Below are 23,867 nucleotides of genomic sequence, written 5' to 3'. Positions count from 1 at the left end.
CACAGTGTGGTGTTCTGAGCGCTTCCTGTGACTAGCAGTTCAACTGCCTCACCTGATGGAGACTGAGGGTACAATGTTTTACTGAGGGGGCGCAAATAAGGCACAGGGAGATTAAATAATCAGCTCATGTCACTCCAGAAAGTGGCAAGAGGCAAGACTCAGGCCCAGGCAGCTGAGTGGCAGGAGCCTCCTCTACTATCTCCAAGAGCAGCAGAATGGCTATGGGTCGGCACCAGGGCCAAAAATGTCAATAACCAAGGTGAATAGTTGTAATGCAGCTCTCTAAGAAAAAACAAACTTTTACAAACCCATGAGGAATAAAATATTAACCTTTTAAACATGGCTGAACTCTGATTTATGCAGCCGTCCATCACTCTGGCTAGTAATGAGACTGGCTGCCGTCACGCTTCCCACTGCATACATTAGGGCTGATTATTTAATCTCTCTAGGCCTCAGTTTGCCAATGTGCAAACTGGATATAATGCCGGGATGTATGGGGTACTGGCAGGAGGAGGTAAGATTAGTTATATGTGCTGCTCATAATTGTGTCTGGTATGTATATAGTAAGTGCTCCTTCCCCAAGCACAGGGTGACTAAATGGCAGAAACAAGGTTGAGAAGGGAGAATTCTATTTGGGGACAGCAACAAGAGTTTCTGTTGGCATTATGTGTCACTTGCAGCCCCAAACCCAGCCTGATCTATCTAGCATATTAGGGGTTCTGTAGCCCAAGAGGGCTGCTCCTGGGGAGGGGTGGCCTGAGTCTGCAGGGAGTACCCTCTAGGATCTCTTGTGACCTCGCAGCAGCTGTGTGAGAGACACACAGAGTGGTATCTGCATTTCATCTCACCAAAAAGTAAAGCCCAGGAAGACAGGAGTGTGTGTGTGTGTGTGTGTGTGTGTGTGTAGGCCAAAGATCAGCTTCAGGCATTGTTCTCTTTGTTTTGTGAGACTGAGGCTCTCAGGAGCACCGGAGGTACACTGAGAAGGCTAGGTTGGCGAGCCAGTGAGCCCCAGGGGTCTGCTGGCCACCATTCCCCCAGAACTGGTATTATAAGCACACACCACTATGCCTGGCTTTTTGTGTGTGTGCTGGGAATCAAACTCGGGTCCTCACACTTGTGCAGCAAATGCTGTACTGATTGGGCCACCTCCCCAGCCCAGGGGCAGCCTCTTTCAGCACTGGGCATTTCCCACAAGACCACGCCTGCCGCGCTGTTCTCTTGGACACCCACCCCTCAGCAGTGCTAACTTTTGCACTAGTCGCTCGCTCCGCGTCATCTTCCTCAAGATGGAATAGGAACTCAGGCGAGAGTGGAGGGCAGCTGCTGGTCCACCTAGGAGCCAGGACTCAGAGGACTCTGAGCCCTGCAGAGCCCTGGCCTCAGAGCACCACTACCATGCAGGGAGGAAGTTCATATGCCCCCAGGACCCTGCCACTCACCATCTGTGTGGAGGAAGAGTTTCGGGGGAAGTGGTGCATTCGAGGAGTTGCCAGGTAGTGCTGATAGTGCTGAGGGATGGGCCGCACCTGGAACTGAGCAGGACTCAAGCCGGCATCCACGCTGAGATCCCTGCGGGACACAGCCTCATGAGCTACGGGGCGGGGGAAGTGCCACCCTCTTTCAGAACTGGTCTCTCTCACGCACCACCTGGGGGCAAAGTCGGAGCCCACTGCCAACTCTGCCGCTCAGAGTGGGAGGAAATGGCATTAATAAATCTACCGACAAGCTGCTTACCCATAAAGATTGAGTCTCCATGCCCCTTCCAGACCTCTAAGACCTTTCAGTCAGAGGCACCTGGAGTGGCCCAGATCGTAAGAATCATTTTTCAAGAACCATGCTCCTTTCCAAGGAAGAGTCTAAAGGGAGGAGCAGGTCAGGGACACTGAGTAAAGGAAGCCAAGGCCAGATGGAGGGCGGGCAGTGGCCGTATTTTCACCATTCAGTAACACCCTGGTGAGAGACCCAGCTCATCCTAAAGGCAAGGAAGGAATCCTAGCACAGCCCACCACTTCCTAAAAGTTTAGAAAAACCCACTTCATTTAAACACGTGTTTCACTAAAACATTTCCGAATTTGATGGAAACCATAAACCCACAGGCTCAAATCATTAACAAATTTCACAAAGAAAGCCTGGTCTACAAAGTGAATTCCAGGACAGCCAGAGTTACACAGAGAAACCCTGTCTCAAAGTAAATAATAATCATATTTTAAAAAATAAAGATAAAAGCTTAAAATCAACCTGAGAGTAAAGAAAAAGGCCCCTCAGATGGAAAAGACGGATACAATTTGCCAAATTGTCATAAAAGCAGCCAGGAGAGAAAGGGAAGGCATCATTAAGAAAGAAACTATCAAGAATGAAGTCTGCACCCAGCCAAAAAAAAAAAAAAAAAAAAGTCTTTCAAAATGAAGGTGAAGTAAAGCTCTTTCCGATGCTCAGAGGCCGGAAGGAGTAACGCTTCTAGGCCAGCACTGTAAGAAATAGTCAGGAAAGATCTGCAGTCAGGAAGAAACGATGACAGTAAAAACTTAGATCCACACAAAGCAACAAAGAGGAATTGGTGGCTAATGAGAAATGGAGCTAACTCTGGTTCTGTGGGAAAAAATGCAAGAGAAACCGGAACATTCTGTGGTAACCAAAGGCCGGAGCGCTGCTGAGGTGCACCAGGGTCATGGCGGAAGGAATCTTCCCAAAGAAGCTTCCACCAGCCAGGTTTGGATAAAGTGCATGTCAGTAACTATAACTACAGAAAGATATTGCAGCCCGTGAAATGCATTAAATGTGGGCTGAGATGACGGTAAACAAAAGCATCCTCTTTGAAGGACGCCAGGGGACCAGCTCCTAACCCAGGGTGAGCCCTGGGAGGGTCCACACAAGACTGTGGAATGTGAAGCAGCCAGCCTCCCGGATCCTTAGTCTTTGTTTCTCAGGGCAGCAGGGAATGCAGAGAGGTTGGAAGTCTGGATGGATAAGCAAGCAAGGGCAGGGATGCCTCATGGCACTGCTCCCGACTCCTCCCAAGGGAGACCCTGCTGTCGGGTCCCACCGTAGACCCCGCCTGTGTAGCTCCACATAGCGCGTGCTTGTGTTCAGATCACTCATCTGTGTACGAGGGCTCTGGGTGCTCATGTGTGCTGAATTGAATCAAGCTGAATTGACTTGACTGCTGAGGGACAGAATTGAATCCAGACTGCAATTAAATCTTCCTAATTTGAATCTGCTAATTGGGAAAAGGCTGGGCAGAGGTTGGCAGTGCCATTGTTCGGTTTAGCGGGGAGTACCTGAGAGTGTTGAGAATGGGAGACAACAGAGCATGCTGACAACACTCTTTCTGCCGTCCGGAATCATGGGAAACAGTGGGCCAACAAGAGCTACACTGTGAATCCGTCCCAGCTACAAGGGAAGGGGCTCCCGAGACCGCCATGACCTAACCAGCTTTCCTGGTCCAGTGTGTGGCAGACATACACGATACACTGGTCTGTCAGCTTTTAAAAACAGTCATCACTCTTCTTCCATTAAGGAATATTCTCCCCTCCCCCCTGTATTCTGTATCAAGAAGTTGCAAGAGAAACAAAGAATTCCAAGATACACTTCACCTACACTTCCCCAAAGCCACCATTACAATCTATCTGTTTCTCTCTGTGACTCTTCATGTGCGTGTAAGCGCACATACATATGTAAGTGTATGTGCAGACACACACATAGGTGTGTATATGCGCATCCCTCTTTAGAGTGAGCTACAGCAGTATACCACACTATCTTCTGAACAAATCTGCCACCATCCTCCTGAGATCAGTTGTGGCTGCTTGGGCATCAGTCAGGATAGGGCCTGAGGACTGCTGGCATTCCCCCAGGGAAGGAGGGAGGGAGATCACTGAACTTCTAAGCAAGGCTGCTTTGGGGCCACCCATGCTCCTGTAAGCAACTCTCCACCTGCACACTGGAAGGAAGCCCAATATACTCATTGGCTCTCTAGGGGATACTTGGGTGAAATCAAACTTTTGATTTGTCATTTGGACCTTCAAGGGTGTGAGTGGACACTGGTCCCATTTCCCCAGGCAAGGGATTTTAGCAAGCACTACTCAGAAATCCACTGCATCCACTGATTTCTAGGTGTTACCTAGAAATACTCAGTGAACTACACATTGTTTTAGATTATTTGCTGGGGATCTAGTCTGACTCTAGTTAAGACCTGGTCTTTCCTGGGTGACAGCTGGAGAGGTGAGTGGGCTGCAAGGTCCCGGAAGCATGGGGTATCTGGAGGACTTCCTAGGGGTCTACCTGTCTCTAAGACACAACACCCTGTGTCTTCCTCTTCAGCCTATCCACAGTCCTTACCTTACCTCTATCTCTACACAAGTCACCCTCCCTGCACGGCCTTGCTGACAAGCTTTACCGTTTCTCTGTGGATTCTTCCAGACCACCCTCTCCAGGAAGTCTTCCCTGACCTCTGCATTCACCTCCCAAGCTGTTCTCTAGAGTCTGCTGGTTCATAGCTCTACTGAGCTTGGGAAATGTTTCACATCCTGTCTCCCTTCTTTCTGGCAGGACCATCAACACCAAGCCCCAGACTTAGCCAGGATAGTGTCCGGTTACAATGCATTACTTCCTGTAGCCAGGCCCTGTAGGTGAGTGAAGTAGACACGGTAAACTGAGGTCTACCCTGCATCAGTGATAACAAATCAGAAACTCCATGGGTCTGAGGAACTCTCCCTCCCTCCCTCCCGCATCTCTCTCACTCACTCACTCACTCACTCACTCACTCACTCACTCACTCACTCACTCACTCACTCACCAGTCAGTGCCCTCAGCCAGATACCGGGGCTGAGGTGTCTGCAGTTGGTGGCCAAAGTCAAAGCTGGGGTGGAGGCGGTGGGGGTGGACAGACACTCGATCCTGACTCCGCCTGTACGGAAAGAAAGAAGTCTTTGTGTTAGCGGCTGCCTGGACCCCCCCCCAAGCTCCCAAGAGCTCTAAATGATGTTCCCTCCATCTACTGAGGATGCCCCCACTCTGCTATCCCCCACAGAAACTGGAGTTCCCAAACACCAAGGAATTTCCCAGGTGAGCAGAAACTGGTCCCCCGAATCTTCCCATGCACTCCCATCATTCTCTTCTCTCCCTCACTCTCTACCTAGCTTTCAAGGAAGTTCTCCTTCTCCAGGAAGACTTCCCTGAACACACCAAAATCATGGCAGCCTTTCTCCTTGACTTCCCACAACACTGTCGGGCTGTCCCCAGACACTCCAGCTGTCTATTCACCAATGCCTAGGGTCCTATCTATCACTGAGTTCAAGTTCTCCCAAGCACTCTTAAGAGTCCCTGAAGCCCTTTAGGTAGCTTGAGAGGGAAAAAAGATCACTATTTTTCTTTTTACCCTTAACTCTCTTTCAAACAAAAGGTGGGACTTTCCAGAAACTTTGTGATGTAGGACTCCTCAAGATCTAGTACAGAAGCAGACATGAGGGGCACAGATAAGTTCTGTCAAGCTGTGTGTCACAGAGACAGAAGAGACATTTTGAGTGGCTCTTCTCACCAAGTTGATACACGGTCATTTTCATAGGACTGTTTATAGCCCTGGGAACCTACAGGTCACTCAGTCAGGGAAACAGGTAGACAAGCTTGAGATCTTCGCTCTCCCTCCTCTCTCCAGATTCAGTCCCCTCAGTCTCATCTCTAGCTCTGTTGCAGCCCACACGCTGTGGCCTCTCCTCACCCTCTGTCCCATTACCAGGGGACTAACCAGATCCTCCTGGAGCATTCTGCTGTCCTCTCTCCTGTGAATCCACTTAGCACCCCTGTCTAGTCCACACTCATTCCTAAATGTCAGCTCCCAATACCCAGAAACACAGTTTACCTGGAACCTAGTAGCCACACCTATCAGGATCACAGTCACCACAGTTTCTTGAGAACCAGAGACGCAACAGAAACCAAGGAACAAATCACCCACCCAACAAAGACAAGACCGGAGGATATCAGCACCTAGAATTGCAATCTTCCCAAACTCACATACCTACACACCAGCAATCAATAACATCCACAACTATATACCTCCACTAGAGCCCAGCAACCCTACCACAGCAGATCCTAAGTACTTCAACATAGCTGAAGCACAAGACAAAGACCTTAAAACAGCCTGTATGGATATATGATAGAGGTCTTTAAAAAGGAAATGAATGAATCCCTTAAAGAATTCTATGAGAATACAAACCAACAATGAAAAGAAAGGAATAAAACCATTCAAGACCTGAAAGTGGAAACAGATTCAACAAAGAAAACTCAAACTGAGGGAAATCTGGAAATGAAAAATTTAGGAACTAGAACAGAAATCTCAGAGGCAAGTCTCATGAACAGAATACAAGAGATGGAAGAGAAAAATCCCAGGCCCTGAAGACACAATACAAGAAATGAACACCTCGCTCAAAGAAAATGTTAAATGTAAAAAAAATTCTGGCACAAAACAACCAGGAAATCTGGGACACTCTGAAAAGATGAAATCTATGAATAATGGGAATAGGGGAAGAAGAAATCCAGGTCAAAGTCTCAGCAAATATTTTCAACAAAATTTTCCTAATCGAAAGAAGGAGATGCCTATCCAGGTACAAAAAGCATACAGAACACCAAATAGAATGAACCAGAAAATGAAGTACCCTCATCATGTGATAACCAAAACACTAAACATACAGAACAAAAAAAAAAGAAAACTAAAAGCTGCAAGGGAAAAAGACCAAGTAACATATGAAGGTAGACCTGTTAGAATTACACCCAACTTCTCAATGGATACTTTAAAAGCCAAAGGGGCCTGGTCAGACTTCTTTCTTTCTTCCTTTCTTTCTTTCTTTCTTTCTTTCTTTCTTTCTTTCTTTCTTTCTTTCTTTCTTTCTTTCTTTCTTTTCTCTTCCTTTTTTTAATTTAAGTTAGAAACAAGCTTGTTTCACATGTCAATCCCAGCTCCCTCTCCCTTCCCTCCTCCCTCGCCCTCCTCACCAGGCCCCCAGGTCCCCACCCAATCTCCACTTTGATCCCCAGGAAGGGTGAGGCCCTCCATGGTGGATATCCAGAGTCCATCACCTCATCCAGGGCAGGACCCCAGGCCCTCTCACTGTGGGATGGGCACTCAAAGTCTATTTGTATGCCAGGGATAAATACTACCCAAGGCCCCATAGATTACCTAGGCCTCCTCACTAACACTCACATTCAAGGGGTCTGGGTCAGTCCCATACTTTCCACACAGTCATCAATCTGGGGTCCAAGAGCTCCTCCTTGTTCAGGTCAACTGTTTCTGTGAGTTAAACCAACCCAGTCTTAATTCCTTTGCTCATCAGTTCTCCCTTTCTGTCACTGGATTCCAGGAGTTCAGTTCAGTGTTTGTCTGTGGGTATCTGTCTCTGCTTTCATCAGTCACTGGATGAAGGTTCTGTTTCCCAGACTCTCTGACAGTGGGATTGTATACTGGCACTCTCCTGATTCATGGCTAAAATCCATATACGAGTGAGTACATACCATGTTTCTCTTTTTTATGACTGGGTTACCTCACTCAAGATGGTTTCTTCTAGTGCCATCCATTTGCCTGCAAATTTCAAGATTCCATTTTTTTTTCCTCTGGATAGTACTCCATTGTATAAATGTACCACTTTTCTCTATCCACTCTTCAGTTAAGGGACATTTAGGTTGCTTCCAGGTTCTGGCTATTACAAATAATGCTGCTATGAACATAGTGGAACAGACATCCTTGTATGAATGTGCATTTTTTGAGTATAAAGGGAGGCTTTTTCCCTGAGAGAAGCCTTCCCGCCAGCCTGGTTCTAGAGCCGCATCAGTCCCAAATAAACACACAGGAGGCTATATTAATCATGAAGCTGTTGGCCTTGCTTGTTTCTTACTGGCTAGCTCTGACTTAAGTAATTACCCCATAATTGTTCATCTAAGTATGTCTCTTACCGGAAAAGTTTCCAGGCTTCCTACCCCATGGCATTACATCTCGACTCCTGTGTTTCTCCTTCCCAGAGTCCTCCTGGACGCCTAGTCCCACCTATCTAGATTCCTATTGGCCAGCAGTGCTTTATTGACATATACATAGGACTTCCCCAACAGTATATGCCTAAGAGTGGAATTGCTGGGTCTTGTATTAGACTGATTCCCATTTTCTTGAGGAATCTCCATACTGATTTCCAAAGTGGTTGTATGAGTTAGCACTTCCACCAGCAGTGGAGGAGTGTTCCCCTTTCTCCACATCCTCTCCAGCATAATAAACTGTCATTGGCGTTTTTGATTTTAGTCATTCTGACAGGAGTAAGATGGCATCTCAGAGTTGTTTTGATTTGCATTTCCCTGATTGCTAGGGATGTTGAGCACTTTCCTAAGTGTCTCTCAGCCATTTTAGACTCCTCTGATGAGAATTCTCTATTTAATTCTGTACCCCAATTTTGATTGGATCCTTTGGTGTTTTGGAGACTTGCTTCTTGAGTTCTTTGTAAATTTTGGAGATCAGCCCTCTGTCAGATGTGGGGTTAGTGAATATCTTTTCCCAATCTGTGGGTTGCCTGTTTGTCTTGCTGACTGTGTCCTTTGCCTTACAGAAGTTTCTCAGTTTCAGGAGGTCCCATTTATTAATTGTTGATCTTAGTGTCTGTGCTACTAGAGTTATGCTCAAGAAGCAGTTTCCTGTACCAATTCGTCAAAGGTACCTCCCACTTTCTCTTCTAACAGGTTCAGTTGAGGTCTTTGATCCATTTGGATTTAAGTTTTGTGCATGGCGATAGACATGGATCTACCTGCAGTCTTCTACATGTCAGCCTCCAGTTATGCCAGCACCATTTGTTGAAGATGTTTTCTTTCTGGACAGACATTCTATAAACTCTAAGAGACCACAGATGCCAGCCTAGCAAACTATACTATACTATACCCAGCAAAACTTCCAGTCACCATAGATGGAGAAAATAAGACATTCCATGATAAAACCAAATTTAAGCAATGTCTATCTACATATCTGAACCTACAGAAGATGCTAAAGAAAAACTCCAACCAAAAGAGTTTAACCATATCCAAGAAAACACAAGAAATAAATACCCCCAGATCAGCAAATCAAAGAGGGGAAACATACAGGTATACACACACACACACACACACACACACACACACACACACACCAGGACAGCCAGAATCACATGGTGGAACCCTGTCTTGAAAAAAGAAATAGGGAAAAGAAGGAGGAGGAAGAGGAGGAGGAGGAAGAAATAAATTAAAGACTTTCTAGAATGGAATGAAAATGAATAGGCAACAAAACCAAGCTTATGGGACAAGTGAGTTCACAGAACTAAGTGCCTACATTAAAAAGAGAGAGAGAGAGAGAGATTCCACTAGTAACCTAACAGCACACCAGAAAGCTCTAGAACAAAAAGAAGCAATCACTCCCAAAAGTAGATGACAAGAAATAATCAACCTAAGGGTTAAAACCAATAAAATGGAAACAAACAAACAAATAAAAATATAATGCAAAGAATCAATGAAACAAAGAGTTGGTTCTTTGAAAAAAATCATTAAGATTGACAAACCCTTATACAAATTAACTAAAAGGTGGAGAGACTATCCAAATTCATAAACTTGGAAATGAAAGGGGATAAGAGGGAACATTACAACAGACACCAAGGAAATTCAGAGAATCATAAGGACATACTTTTAAAAATGTACTCCACTGAATTTGAAAATTTGAAAGAAATGGATCATTTTCTCAATAAATACTACTTACCAAAGTTGAATCATGATCAGATAAGCAATTTAAATGACCTATAATCCCTAGTGAAATAGAAGCAGTTATTAAAACTTCCTCAACCAAAAAAAGCTCAGGGCCAAATGGTTTTAGCACAGAATTCTACTTGACTTTCAAAGAAGAGTTAATGCCAATATTCCTCAAATTATTCTACAAAATATAAACAGAAGGAACATTGCCTAATTTGTTTCATGAGGCCAGGGTTACCCTGATACCCAAATCATATAAAAACCCAACAGAGAAAAAGAATTGCAGACCAGTTTCTCTTATAAACATAGATTCAATTTTTTCAATAAAGTACATGCAAACTGAATCCAAGAACACACCAAAAAGATCATCCACCATGATCAAGAAGGCTTAATCCCAGAAATGCAGGGATGGTTCAACATATATAAAAAAGTAATTCACCTTATAAACAAACTGAAAGAAAAAAAACACATGATCATCTCATTAGATGCAGAAAAAGGCCTTACCAAAACTCAACACCTTTATGATGAAAGTCCTGGAGAGATTAGAGATACAATGGACATACATAATGTAATTAAGGCAGTTTACAGCAATCCCATAGCCAACATCAACTTAATGGAGAGAAACTCAAAGCAATTCCATTAAAACCAGGAACAAGGTAAAGTTGTCCACTTTCTCCATACCTATTCAATACAGTACTTGGAATCTTAACTAGAACGATAAGACAACTAAAGGAGATCAAGATAATACAAATTAGAAAGGAAGAAATCCAAGTATTTTTATTTGCAGATTATATGATAGCATACAATAATGACCCTAAAAATTCCACCAGAAAACTCCTACAGCTGATAAACACTTTTAACAAAGTAGCTGGATATAAAATTGGCGACAAAAATCAGCAGCCCTCCTATATACAAATAGCAAATAAACTGAGAAATAGATCAAGGAAAACACCTTTCACAAAAGCCTCAAAAATATAAAATATCTTGGTATAAGTCTAAGTTTGTATGATAAAAAAACTTTAAGGCATTGAAGAAGATATTTGAAGATGGGAAGATCTCCCATGCTCATGAATCAGTAGAATTAATATAGTAAAAATAGTCATGCTACCAAAAGCAATCTACAGATTTAAAATTCCACAAAATTCTTCACAAATCTTGAAAGGATATTTTTTCAGTTTCATATGGAAACACAGAGAGAGAGAGAGAGTGAGAGAGAGAGAAAGAGAGAGAGAGAGGGAGAGAGGGAGGGAGAGAGAGAGATACTAGAAAAGCTAAAAACAATTCTGAATAATAAAGAACTAGGAGAAGCATCCTATCCTTGATTTCAAATTGTACTACAGAGCTATAGTAATAAAAACAGCATAATATTGGCATAAAACCAGACACTTTAATCAATTGAATTGACTTGAAGACCCTAGACATAAATAAACACACCTGTGGACTCCTGGGTTTTTTTATATATATAAAGAAGTCAGAAATACACACTGGAAAAAAGACAGCATCTTCAACAAATGATGCTGATCAATCAAGATGTCTGCATGTATCTGAATGTACATAGATTTTATACTTATCACACTGCACAAAACTCAATTCCAAAAGGATCAAGAACTGCAACATAAAACCAGATACACTAAACCTAATAAAAGAAAAAATGGGAAACAACCTTGAATGCATTGGTACAAGAGACAACTTTCCTGAACAGAACACCAATAGTTCAGGCACTATGACCAACAATTAATAAATGGGACCTCATAAAACCAAAAAGCTTCTGTTTAGCAAAGGACACCATCATTCAGACAAAGCAGCAGCCTGTAAATTGGGAAAACATTCTTTTTTCAACTAAACATCTGACAGGAGGATAATATCCAAAATATATAAGGAACTCAAAAAAACTAGATATCAAGAAAACAAACAACCCAATTAAAATGGGGTACAAATATAAATAGAGAATTATCAGTAGAGGAAACTCAAAGACTGAGAAATGCTTAACCATCAGCATCCTTAGGCCAAGGGAAATGCAAATCAAAGCTACCCTGAGATTCCATCTTATCCCACTCAGAATGGCTAAGATCATCACAAGGGACAGCTCACACTGGATGTGGAGGAAGGGGAACTCCTTCATTGCTGGTGGGAGTACGAACTTATACAGCCCTACGGAAATCAGTATGGTGGTTCCTCAGGAAGCTGGGAATCAATCGACTTCAAGATCCTGCTATACCGTTCTTGTGGCATATACCAAAGGACACTTCACTCTGTCAAAGAGACATTTGCTCAACTATGTCCATTGCTGCTCTACTCACAATAGCCAGAAACTGGAAACAACAGAAGAATGGATAAAGAAAACGTGGTGCATTTACACAACAGAGTATTACTTGGTGGTTTTAAAAAATGAAATAATTAAATCCTCTGGTAAATATATGGAAGTAGAAAAAAATCATCCTGGGTGAAGTATTCCAGACCCAGAAAGACATATATGGTATTGTATGTGGATATTAGCTCTTAAGTCAATGATAGCCAAACTACAATCCACAGAGCCACAAGAGGTTAGGTATAGAGTAAGGGACCAAAGAGGACAGACAGATCTCATTAGGAAAGAGAAATAGTTATGGATGGTGGGGTGAGGGCCTGGAACAGGAGGAGGGGAGAGGGCAATGAAGGAGTGAATACAGGGAGAGAGAGCTAAAATTAAAGGTCATTTGAAGAGTAGTACAGAATTTTAATACAGTAAAGGCTTCCCTACAATACATACTATATGAGGGCAACCTAAATGAAATTGACAAATAAAGGGCAACAGAGCCCCAGCTGTGTGTCTCTTGTCACCAAATGAGCTTTCAGTACCAGGACTGGGTTACATATAATTGAGTTCTTGGTCAAAGGGAACCCATAGGAATTCCTAGATAACCCAGGATGTTGCCAAGACTGTAGGCCGCTCCCTATAAACGGACAGCAAGGCCCGTTGCAGAAGATAACACCTACACAAGCCATTGAACATGGAGAAGTTGAGCTGGTGCCTAGACAGAGCCTTCACCCCTATATTCTAGTGTTTCTGGCATAGGAAGGTACTCTGCAGGCTACCACAAGAGAAACAAATGCCAACCCAGACATAAATCCTTTGATCTACAATACCGCCCTGCCTGCAAGAGATGCTAATGCAATGGGGAGGCTGATTCAACTTAAGGCCCACTCCGTGAGATGGAGCCCACACCCGACACTGCCTGGGTGACCAAGAACCTGAGACTAGATAGTCCTGGGACCTAAGGTAAACTCAAATACTACCGCTCTTAAAAAATAATAATAAATTAAAAGGCAATAAAATGACTCCTTATGATATTCTGCTGTGCCCATAGATTGGTGCCTTGTTCAGACATCATCAGATGTTTCCTTCTGCAACAGATGGGCACAAATACAGAGATCCACAGCCAGACATTACGCACACATACACACACACACACACACACACACACACACACACACACACACACACACACACAGAGAGAGAGAGAGAGAGAGACCTTGAACACACCTCTCTAAGTGGGATGTCTCCTTCAAATCCCTGTCCTCAGAGCTTAGGAGACCCTGAGAAAGAGGATGTGGAAAGAGGCTAAGGGCCAGCAGGGAGGACGACACAGGAGAATGAAGCCTTCTAAATCAACATGATGAAAGCTCCTATGAACTCACAAACAGAAGCAGCATACATGGGCCCGCATGGGTCTGCACCAGGTCCTCTGTGTATATGTTATGGATTCCAGGTTAGTGTTTTTATGGGATTCTTTAGTAGGTCTCTGGTTCTGTGTCTTTTCTTGGGCTCTTTTCCTACTGTTGGTTTTGTTCATCCAATTCTGACTGTTATTTTGTGTGTGTGTGTGTGTGTGTGTGTGTTATTTTATTATTACCCTTTAGAAGCCTGTTTGTTTCCTAATGAGAGACAGAAAAGAAATGGATCCCGATAGGAGGGGAGATGGGGACGGGGAAACCATATCAGGATATATTATGTGAGAAAAAATCTATTTTCAATAAAAGGAAGAGAAATAAAATTAAAAAGAGAACAATTTATAAATTTAGCACGAGGAGTCTGTTTTTTTACACACTTTAAAGTTTCTAACGTGGTAAACCCTTATAAGCAAAGGCTCTTGGCAGTCATTAACTTTTTAGTGTGAAAAGGGCCCTGAGACCCAGAAGCCTGAGAGGCACCCAACTGTGCTCATCCATTTCTTCTTAACAGCTGAGTTGCAGACAGGTAGTGACTTGTCACATGGGACATCTGGTCACTGCTAATTCCATGTGGTTTTATGGATGTACAGCCAGTCTTCAACTCCAACCTTCAACTATTCAACTAGACGTTGGCCCTTTGGAGGCGAGAGCTAGAACCAGTCATTTCCTTCGCGATTCTGGTGTGGTTTGGGGAAAGTAGGAATCAGATTGCCATGAGGGCTGGAGGAAACTTGAGAAGCCGGTAGTCAAACCTCCCACGCTACAAAAGTTCACCGTGAACGTCCCCGGCCACTGCTTACCCAGCTGCTAACCCTGAACCTAGGTGATGTGAGGAGTCACACTAGACTCCCACCTGAATGAACGCCAATAACTGAGGCAAAAGCCATCATCGCCTGCGGAACCACTTGGTACTGCATCCAAGCTTGGCTGATTGAAGCCCAGCCCCAGCCCTTACACCCTCCACGGCCCCACCCTCTTTTCTCGGCCCCGCCCCTGCCGACCTGGGATGCGAGACGAGCCTGCGGTGCTGAGCTTCCAGGAGCTGCTGCTGCAGCAGGTATTGCTGGTGCAGGGCCTGAGGTAGGAAGGAGGGACCAGTGACGTCCTGGAACTGCAGGGTGGGCAGCGGGGTGAGCGACTGGTGCAGCGCTCCGCTGTGCTGGTGGGCCGGGGCCATGTGGGCGCTGAGGCCCGGCTGCGACTGCACGGGGTGTGCCAGCGGGAAGTCCGGGGCTAGCTGCTGCGGCTGCGGGGGGCCCAGGTGGAAGTGGCGGCAGGAGGTAGCGTGAGGATGCTGAGACCTTTGAAAGGGGGCACCTGTAGAGGCAAAAGACAAGAGGTCTGCGTGAGGACCTGTGAAAGGCTCTCCCTCCTCAGCTGGGGTCCCCACACTGGGGCAACCTGGAGCTGGTGAAAGGCAGGACCTTCCTAACACAGCTGATCTACAGCCACCATCTTTAATCCTTCCATGTAAAGGTCCTGTGTTCCTTAGCAGACGAAGAGTGTTTGCTTTAAAGTCCAGAGAAGCAGGCGGTTTATAAATAGCACTCGTGTTAAAGGTGTTTAACGGCCCCTAGAGCCAACCTGGCTTTCTTAAATTAGACTCCTCACATGTAATATCCTACAGGGCGACTTTGCCAAACTCTGGGCTTTAAGGAGCAAGTTTTATTCCAGCAAAAACAACAACAACAAAAGTTGCCATTTTAAGCGGGAAGAGATCATAGAAAATTACCTTTTAAAATACTGATCCAGCCTGGTGTTGTTAATTCTAGCTCTCAGGAGGCAGGTGAATGTCTGTGAGTTCGACAGGAGCCTGGTCTACAAAGCAAGTTAGTTCCAGGACAGCCAGGACTGTTACACTCTCCAAAAACCAAAACAAAATTACCAAAAAAAAAAAAAAATCCTGGTAGATTTAATACACATCTGCCTCTTCCCCAACCGCACTAACATAAGAGTAAAAGGATAAGAAAAAGATGGACAGAGGGAACAGGAGAGGTGACACCAGCAGACAACAGATGTCAACAGAACTTGGAAAGTAGATGGCAGAATTAGCAAAACTGAGAAGTCAGAAACCCAGCACCTACCAAAGGGGCAGAGGCAGTCTACGGATGGTGGGCAGATGCCCCGTGAGGCAGGAAGGGTCAGGAAGGGAGGCAGCAGCTACTTTGGAAGGCAGGAAACAGCATGGGACTTAGCCCGGGGAGGATGCTAGGTCTGCTTGCTGGCCAGCTACAAGCACAGCTCCTCCCCTTTCCCATCCTCCCAGAAAGGCCCTAGTGAATGGGGGAGGGGACACTAGGCATAGAAGGCAGAGGTATAAACAAAGTCAGAACAGGGTAAAAATCTATCCCAAAGTCTTTTCCTCTGTCACCAGGTATGTGACATTGCTCTGCACTCTACACAGGAACCCTGGGATGGAAACTGGGACTGCTTCTTCCAAGAAAGTTGTTGGTCCCAGAAGTGCTCTCCGGGTGCTTGCAGTTCAGAACACCCCAATAAAAATGTCTAGGTCCCCACCAGCCTCTGTATCCTGAGGCCCACTTGTTGGAAAATTATTTCTCATATGTGTGCATAGAGCTTCTGAACAGCTGTTAGTATCCTATTTTGACATAATAAGGCTACAAAGTAGAGAGAACATACCAACCTTTATATGAGAAAGAGAAAAGAAAAAAATCAAGAGAAGAGAGATAACACAAGGACCAGAAAAGAAATTCCAATATCTTTTCTGAAGTAAGATATGAGATCTGTGAAGTAACAGGAAGTGCTCTCACAAGGAAGGATGACAAAGATGGAGGGCCCTTGGAAATTAAAATCACAAGGTAGAGTCTGGAGTTTAGCAGGAGAACCGGAGGGAAAGCCGAGGATGTGTCTCAGGACGCAGATGAGACAAAACTCTGAACTTCACTTGTAAGAGAATCTAGGAGACAGTGAGGAGAGGATCATGGGGGAAACCTTTTGAAAAATACTTCCGAGACAGAAGGTCTGTTTTTCCAGATAGGAAAGGTGGTCTCTGTGTACAGCAGGGCAAATGATGGCAAGAACCACACACCAGGACATACGATGAAACGTGTGACCAATAAAGACAGAGAGACAATTCTAGAACCCTCAGAGTACACAGATCTGCAAACAGTCACAAGTCAGAATACCATGATGTATTTTCAAATACACTATGGTGTGATACCATTAGATATTAGAAGATTAAAAATTTATAGAGAAAGTGCCTTCCAGGTACTGGGGGCAGGAATTGGACACACTATCTAGAATTCTGTGTCTAAACAAACCATTAATCAACTGTGGGGATAGAAAAAAAGCTATTTCAGGGTTTGTTTGTTTTTGTTTGTTGACAAGAGTCTTGTGTAGCCCAGGCTAGCCTCTGTTGGAAAGAAAAGAAATGGAGTTGTTTTTAACAGATTTTGGTGAGATCAAAGCCAGCTCTGCCATAGAATTATGTGAGACACACACATATACTTTTAAATTTTCACACCAAAAGAGACAGGTAAAATTAATTTTCACTCCCATAGATTAAGGAGGTTCATAGAAATGAACTGACATGAAATTGCCCTTCAGGTGAGCTTTACTGGAAGAGAGATCCTTTCAATCACAGGGATCATGACTAGGCCTTGAAATGGGAGTGCCTTTGAGGAGACACAGCATCATTGCATAGGCTGCATCGTGGGGCCTTGAAGCCCTTCCCATCCAGAGAAGTATCTCAGACTCTTACAGGTTTTCAAAGGGGTGACAGACTCCATATCACATGGTCTAGCCTGACCTGGTCTTCTTGGCAGGACTTAGAAGGCAGGAAGACACTGGGCTGTAGTATAAATTTGCCTTAGACCTGCACAGCTGAGGGAGGAAGACTGGGTTCCCCACCCCTACCCCTTGTGGAGGGCTGTGTGTTCTCAAGGTGCCTGTCAGCCCTTTATCCTAATGGACAGACTGATGGGCAGAGAGGCAACTGAAAGATCTGTGAGATCATTGTCTAGAACAGTAGTTTTAAACCTGTGGGCTGGGACCCCTTTGGTTGTCACCTAAGGCCACCTGCATATCAGATATTGACATTACAATTCACCACAGTAGCAAAACTACAGTTGTGAAGTAACAACAAAATAATTTCATGGTTGGGAGTCACCACAACATGGGGAGCTGTACTAAAGGGTCAAAGCGTTAGGAAGGTTGACAACCATTTGTCTAGAACTTACTGTGTTCAAGGATGACCTTGAACTTCTGATCCTCCTGCCTCTGCCTCCAGAGTACTAGGATTACAGACATGCACCACCATGCCAGGTTCAAACCATAACCTTTGCTCCCTCCGTAAAAGGTACTGACGCATATTTAGAAAGGAAAGCAATGAAACGGGAGGCCATACTCTGAAGAGGTGGAATATTCCCAGGCATACAACTGCACGGGACTCCAAACAGGCTGGGGAATCTGAAAGGTTGTCTGGGTAGAGTAGGATGGAAACGGTATGTGAAGGAGTTTTATACATCGGTAGAGACTTCCACAAGAATTTGCATAAATACCGTAAGAAACAAGGCAACCATAAAGGGGCAGTGATCATCTCCAGGGAAATAAAAAGTTATGCAAGCAAGTGTAATTATCACACATTACTTGGCTCAACAATGAATAATATATACTAGCCATAAAACAAACAGCAAGCTGTATTAGAACAAAAAAAAGTGTGAAGAGCATAAGCAATGGTCTGGAATTTTTAAATCAAAAATAGCAATCTTATGGTTTAGTTTGAAATTTAAATAATAATGTGCACAATTCAGGAAGTAAATGCCCAGCTCGAAAAGAGTTAGAAGCGTAGAGCCCTGGGGAATTTGACTCTAGAGGAGCAAGTAGGTATTTGGCTAAAGTTATCTCACATTGAAATTTGTAAATGAGGCAAGTCTCATACACTTTTGTAACCTACATTTTTGAAAACGGCATGAAAGTAAAAACAATTCCTGCCTGACTCCGAGTCAGTCAGAGAAGATTTGCCTAAAACATCAATTTCCATGAGCATCTGAAGAAGTCGGGTCCCTCAGCCATGTGAATACTGGCTTCAGGGTATCCAGAAACCGGAGCCTGAGAGGGCAAACACTAGTTCCCCCTTCTCAAGCCTCCGTCCATCATCACACACAATAAAAGGAGAGGGAAAGAGGGCACGAGGAAGAAAGAAAAGGGTTGCTCTGAGAAGATCCAGGAGCGGAAGACAGGTGGAACCGCACAGGAAAGAGAGAGGCAGAGTTGCTTGTTTTTAAAGGACATTGGTGAGACTAAAGCCAGCTCTGCCATAGACCATGTGGAACACACACGGGTGATTTTCAATTTTCACATCAAAAGAGACAGGTGAAATTAGCTGTAATAATGTGTAACAATATACCTAAAGCGGTCTTTCAACATATATTCAGTATGAGAGTGTTTTGAGCTATCTCCTGTCCTGTTTTCATACAAGTCTCCACGGCCGGTTGTGGTTTTGCCCTTCCAATGCCTTCCATCCAGCGTACTCCGTGGTGTGTGGCATCCCTGTGGACAGTGCCGCTATCAGGAAGAAGCCAACACCACAGAACTCCAGCCTTCCAGCCTTTCCCAGATGGTCTTCCCTCAGATGGAATGGCAACCCCTCTCCCTCCCATCTGTGAAATCCACATGCCATAGCCTGGTGTTAGAGCTTTGTACTTCTAGTCTCCCTAAGTCCTGTGTGGTGTGGATGCTCAGTGCATGCCTGATTACGGGAGGAAATGAGGGGAAACAGAGGGGCTAAGGGGCTGGGGCCTGACTGAACTGAAACCTGCTTGAAACTGACCGAGAGGAGTAAGGAGGCTCTGGGTGAACCATGGGTTTAACATGGCAGGGACAGATCATGCCAGTGGCCAGTGTGCTCTGCCTCTGCCTTTCTGGAACCTGTCTTGCTGCCAGGAGCAGCCTCTGCCTCCCCCGCATCCCACAGCCCCTCCCGCAGCCTCTAGCTGGCGTATGTGAAAGGCAAGACAGATGCCCATCTCCTCCAGCAGCACCACTGGAAGAAGACAGACTAAAGCGCCTGTCAAATGTCACTAAATGCAAGTGTTGCCTGCAGAGGACTCTTCTGTTGTGGGACTAACTGGGCATTCCAAGTCACTTCTATCCCCAGGGAGTTCCTGGGCCTCATCACCGATACAGAAGTGCACAGACGCTTGGTTTGGTCTCCAAAACCAACAGTGAAACTCGGGGAATACGGAGTCTTTGACAAGCCAACAGCCAGAGATATACGAACAACTCTAACATCTCCAAGTCCCCCACCCTTTAGTAGACAACCCACATTTTTTCCCATTAGAGTCATTCCATCCCATTAAAAAATAATTTCCAGATGTCCCTGATTATCCTATGCATTTATCATATTTCCCCAGGGTTAAAATGCCACCAACTGAAAGATTCATCATGAACTAAATGACATTTTCAGTGAGCGAGGAAATAAACAAAGTAAACCCCACCATATTAAATAAACACATCAATTATAAGACACAAATTACTATCAGAAGAGGGGAAATGCATGTCTTAGGATTGTGGAAATTGATGTTGACAATTACTACCTCTTGAGACTTAGCCAGGAGCAGTGTTTGACAGTCGGGGGCTGGGCCCAAGCAATGCAGGTGCAGGCTAGTGATGGGAAGCTCAGATCAGCCCTGACCAACTGGGACCAGTGAAGCCCACAGGTGTGTGGTTCACCTGCTGCTCACCTGGGACACAGGAGACACAAGACAGGTGCTCCATAAATGCCTAGGAACTGGTTGCTTCCTGCGTCTCAGGCAAGAAGCCCAAAGCTGCCAGTGGGTGGGTCTGAGGCCTGAAGAATCCCCCCCCCTGGCCCCAGTCAGGGGAGGGGAAGAGGAGGGAGGTATGGAAAACACAGGGCCGAGGGCTTGTGGGAGGATAGACTGGGGAGACAGTGGCAAGCTCTCAAGTCTAAAAGGCTTACTGACTTGCATAGCACACACACCCCTCAGAGTGACTGACAGATGGAGGTTAAATCTAGATGACTCCTGGAGGCCATGGTGAGAAGACAGGGCAGAGCCAAAGGAGCTAGGAGCCTCGACTAGCCATGAAAGAGGCTGCTCAACTCCCGGTGTGGTGGTATTAGGAGGCAGAACCTTTGAGGGGTTATTAACTCTCATAAAGGGATTAATATCTTTAGAAAAGACCCCAGAGAGCTTGCTGGCCCTTCACAGTGGAAGGACACAGATGGAAGGCACTATCCATGAAAAAGAGAGCCTTCCCCAGACACTGTCTGCCAGCATCTTGACCAGACTGCCAGACTCCAGAACTGTGAGCAATAAATGTCTGTTCTTTACAGTTTACCCAGTTTGTGGTATTTTGTTATAGTAGCCCAAGGGGTTCAGGATGAGGTCTCCCACAGAGGACAGTTGTGACAGTTCATCTTTATTGTCAACTTGATGCCACTGAGAATCACCATGCAAATAACTCTCTAGCCACGGCTGTGAGGAGTTGCCCAGATTGTCTTAACTGAGATAGAAAGACCCTAAACGTGGAGATACCATCCCATGGGCTGGGGTCCTAGAATGAATAAAAGGGAGATGCAAGCTGGGCATGGCGTTTGTCTCTTTGTCTCCTGACTATAAACACATTGTTACCAGCCACCTCTGTTCATATCTCCATGTCTTCCTCTCCATGATAAACTGTGAGCCAAAATAAACCTTCCTTCATAAATTGTTTTGTCGGGTATTTTGTGGCAGTGACATGATAATTTAACTAATATAAGGGTGATGCAGAGACTAGAAGAGGGTACCTAGAGGATACCCTGCTCTTTCTGAAGCCTTCTCTGATTGTGGATAAAGGCAGTGGAGTCAGAACTGGGCCTAGGTGGGAGCAGAGAGCCCAGTTAAGACCAGAGTGGGAAGTATCTAGGTCCCAGAAGACCAGGCAGGAGTTCCTCCAGGGATCACACACACACACACACACACACACACTGGGGGGAGAGGGGATGAGAGAGAGGGAGAGTTCTATAGGCAGAGGCTCACACTCTCAAAACTTCAGAGCTGAGACACACTGCACTCAAGCTCTCAAAGATGGAGCTATTCAGGTGACCAATAACTCCTGTCCATGGGCATGTAGGGCACAGGCCAATCTAAAGCCTTGTGACAGACTGTTCTGAGATAAACTTCCCTTGACTCCTCCCAAGGGTGGGTGCAAGACCTTGGGGGTGGGGAGCAGGCAGGATGGGAACCAGGGCCTCTAGAAGGGCCTCTAGGGAAGTGGGCAGCCTGCCCCCTCCTACTCACGCTGGTTCTCAGGGTGTCTAGTTTCTTGTTGTTCCTAACTCATTGACCCAGGTTACTCCCCATCATCCCTGGGACAGAACAGAGAGCAGGCACTGGAGCACAGCCCATGGGAGGGGGAGGGGGAGGGGGAGGGGAAGGGGAAGGCCAAAGAGTCCCCTCCCCAGAGGCACTGTGCCGGTATGGAGAGATGGCAGGGCCAGCAGCAGGAAGAGAAGGGCCCAGCATCACTCCTACAGCTTTGTGTAAAGTTTACAGAAGCAACTGAGAGGCCAGGTCCTCTTCAGAGCCAATGTCCTTCTACAGAGACCTCTTGGCAAGTCACTTCCAAGGGCAGGCCCTTCTGGTGTCAGGCCTCCATCTAAGAGGTCAGGGCACCTCTCTTCACAGTCACCATGGACCTCTCTGAGCCTCATTTTGACTTGGGGCCTGTGTATCTTGCTAACAAGGACCCCCAGATGAATACCTTTTAAGCAGGTCTCTCCTCTCATCCACAGGAAAGCCCAGCTGAAGGCATAGGAAGTGCTCCACAGCTGGACAGACCTGACCAATCCCACGCTGCCACCCCCTGCTGGGCGGGGGCATCTGATGCTGTGAGGTGGTTGAAGACAGTAGGAGGCAGGGAAAGCCTGTGTTCCAGGGGCCACTACCTGCATCTTCCTGAAGCCCAGTCCTGAGCATTCTATGGCCACCAAGCTCTCTCCCAGCTTCTCTCTCTGCCTGTGTAATCTTTTCTCTCATCTTTTCCAGTCCCCTCCCCAGCCCGGGGATCCTTGCCTGCCCTGGGCTCTCTGTGACTGCTCTGTATACGGAACAGTGGCACCTTTGCTCCCAAGCTGTCATATTCTGTCCACTCTTGACTGCCGGGGCAGAAGACAAGTGCCCTTGGAGCCCTCCAAGCTCGTCCCTAGTGATGAAATCGTCCTTGTGCTTGGCATTTGTTTGTACAAGGACTTTACCTCCAATAAGCGCTATGAAGTGATTGTCTTCAGGGAAAACACCATTTGGCTTAGACACATTCTATGAGAGAACTGGAATTAAGAGAAGGGAGGAGATTGGGGAAAGGGAGGTAAGAAAAAGAGGGAAGGAAGAAGAAAACCCTCCATTACCCGAGAGAAGTAAGATTAGGTTACCAGCTGGTAATGAAATTGATTGTTCATGATATTGTCAACTATCCCAACTAAGTGAGGTCAAGATGGTGAGGCCTTCACTCCAAAGATGAGGAAGGGCCTTGAGTCCATGAAAGCTGTGGTGGTGTGTCCTAGGGCTCTTGGGTACTTGGAACTACACTTTAGATGCGTTGAGTCCTAGTGTACTGTGCCCTGCCCTGTCTGTCACAGAATCCCTCCTCCCTCAACAGGACCCTTATACACTTTGTCCATGTCCACACATGGTCTTCCCAGAGATGAATCCTCCTGCAGGCTTGACTGTTGAACAGGAAAGGCCTTGGCCCTGGAGACCCTGCCTCCCCTTCCCTTTCCCGTGCATTTCCCAAGCTCCCCTAGGAATATGTCTATTCCTGCCTCAGGAAACATCTGCCTCTGGTGTCATGGGGAAAGACGTGGAAGTACCAAGGGATGGCACATGTTGGCCATGCTGGCCAACAGCTCCAGGCCCTCTCTCTGGCCTGAGATCATGGACGAGTCCAAGAATACAACAAAATGAGAGCCTCCCTAGCAAGACAAATTGTACTGGGTCCCCAGAAATCCCCATAGAAAAGGCTCAAGGTCTTGCCTTTAACAGAGTTTAACTGATGAAAGGGCAGAAGCATCTAGAGTGCTGGGAACCATTCAGACACCTTGTATTAAGGTGGACGTTCATGAACTTGCCCCTGAGGGTGGGAGTGGGGTTGTGAGCCACTCAAACTATGCGGCATGAGGAATGGATGGAAATCTAGCTGTGATCAGGGAAGTAGTCAGAGTTATCATCAAAGGGACCAAGCCCTTCTGACCGGGAGACTGGGGTCCACACTGGGAAGGTCACTGAAGATGCCACAGAGAAGGGGAGTGAATACCAGAAGGGGGTGGGGTGCTTTCTGGGCTTTTCCAGAAAGATAGCACAAGTTCCTGGCATTATCCACCCCCTGCTTCCCTTTTTGTGTGTGGCTGACCATAGGTGATGTTGTCAACTGGTCAACCCCAAGTATGATGGTCTTGG

General features: G+C 45.8%; 1 protein-coding gene across 1 annotated transcript in view; it reads right to left on the bottom strand.

Moving 5' to 3' along the window:
* Rnf165 (ring finger protein 165) overlaps positions 1-23,867 on the bottom strand; it is a 100,025-nt gene that overhangs the window by 11,720 nt on the left and 64,438 nt on the right. Inside the window, exons 2-4 of the mRNA XM_005076467.4 lie at positions 14,451-14,766; positions 4,796-4,906; positions 1,443-1,572 (exon numbers count right to left, since the gene is read on the bottom strand). Of these exons, the coding sequence (XP_005076524.1) occupies positions 1,443-1,572; positions 4,796-4,906; positions 14,451-14,766 (557 nt within the window). The remainder of the gene's footprint in view (positions 1-1,442; positions 1,573-4,795; positions 4,907-14,450; positions 14,767-23,867) is intronic.

This window comes from Mesocricetus auratus, unplaced genomic scaffold (genome assembly GCF_017639785.1).
Source record: "Mesocricetus auratus isolate SY011 unplaced genomic scaffold, BCM_Maur_2.0 Super-Scaffold_6730, whole genome shotgun sequence".
Lineage (NCBI taxonomy): Eukaryota > Metazoa > Chordata > Mammalia > Rodentia > Cricetidae > Mesocricetus > Mesocricetus auratus.
The sequence above is the reverse complement of the archived record's forward strand: the minus strand, read 5'-3'. Positions and strand labels throughout refer to the sequence as shown.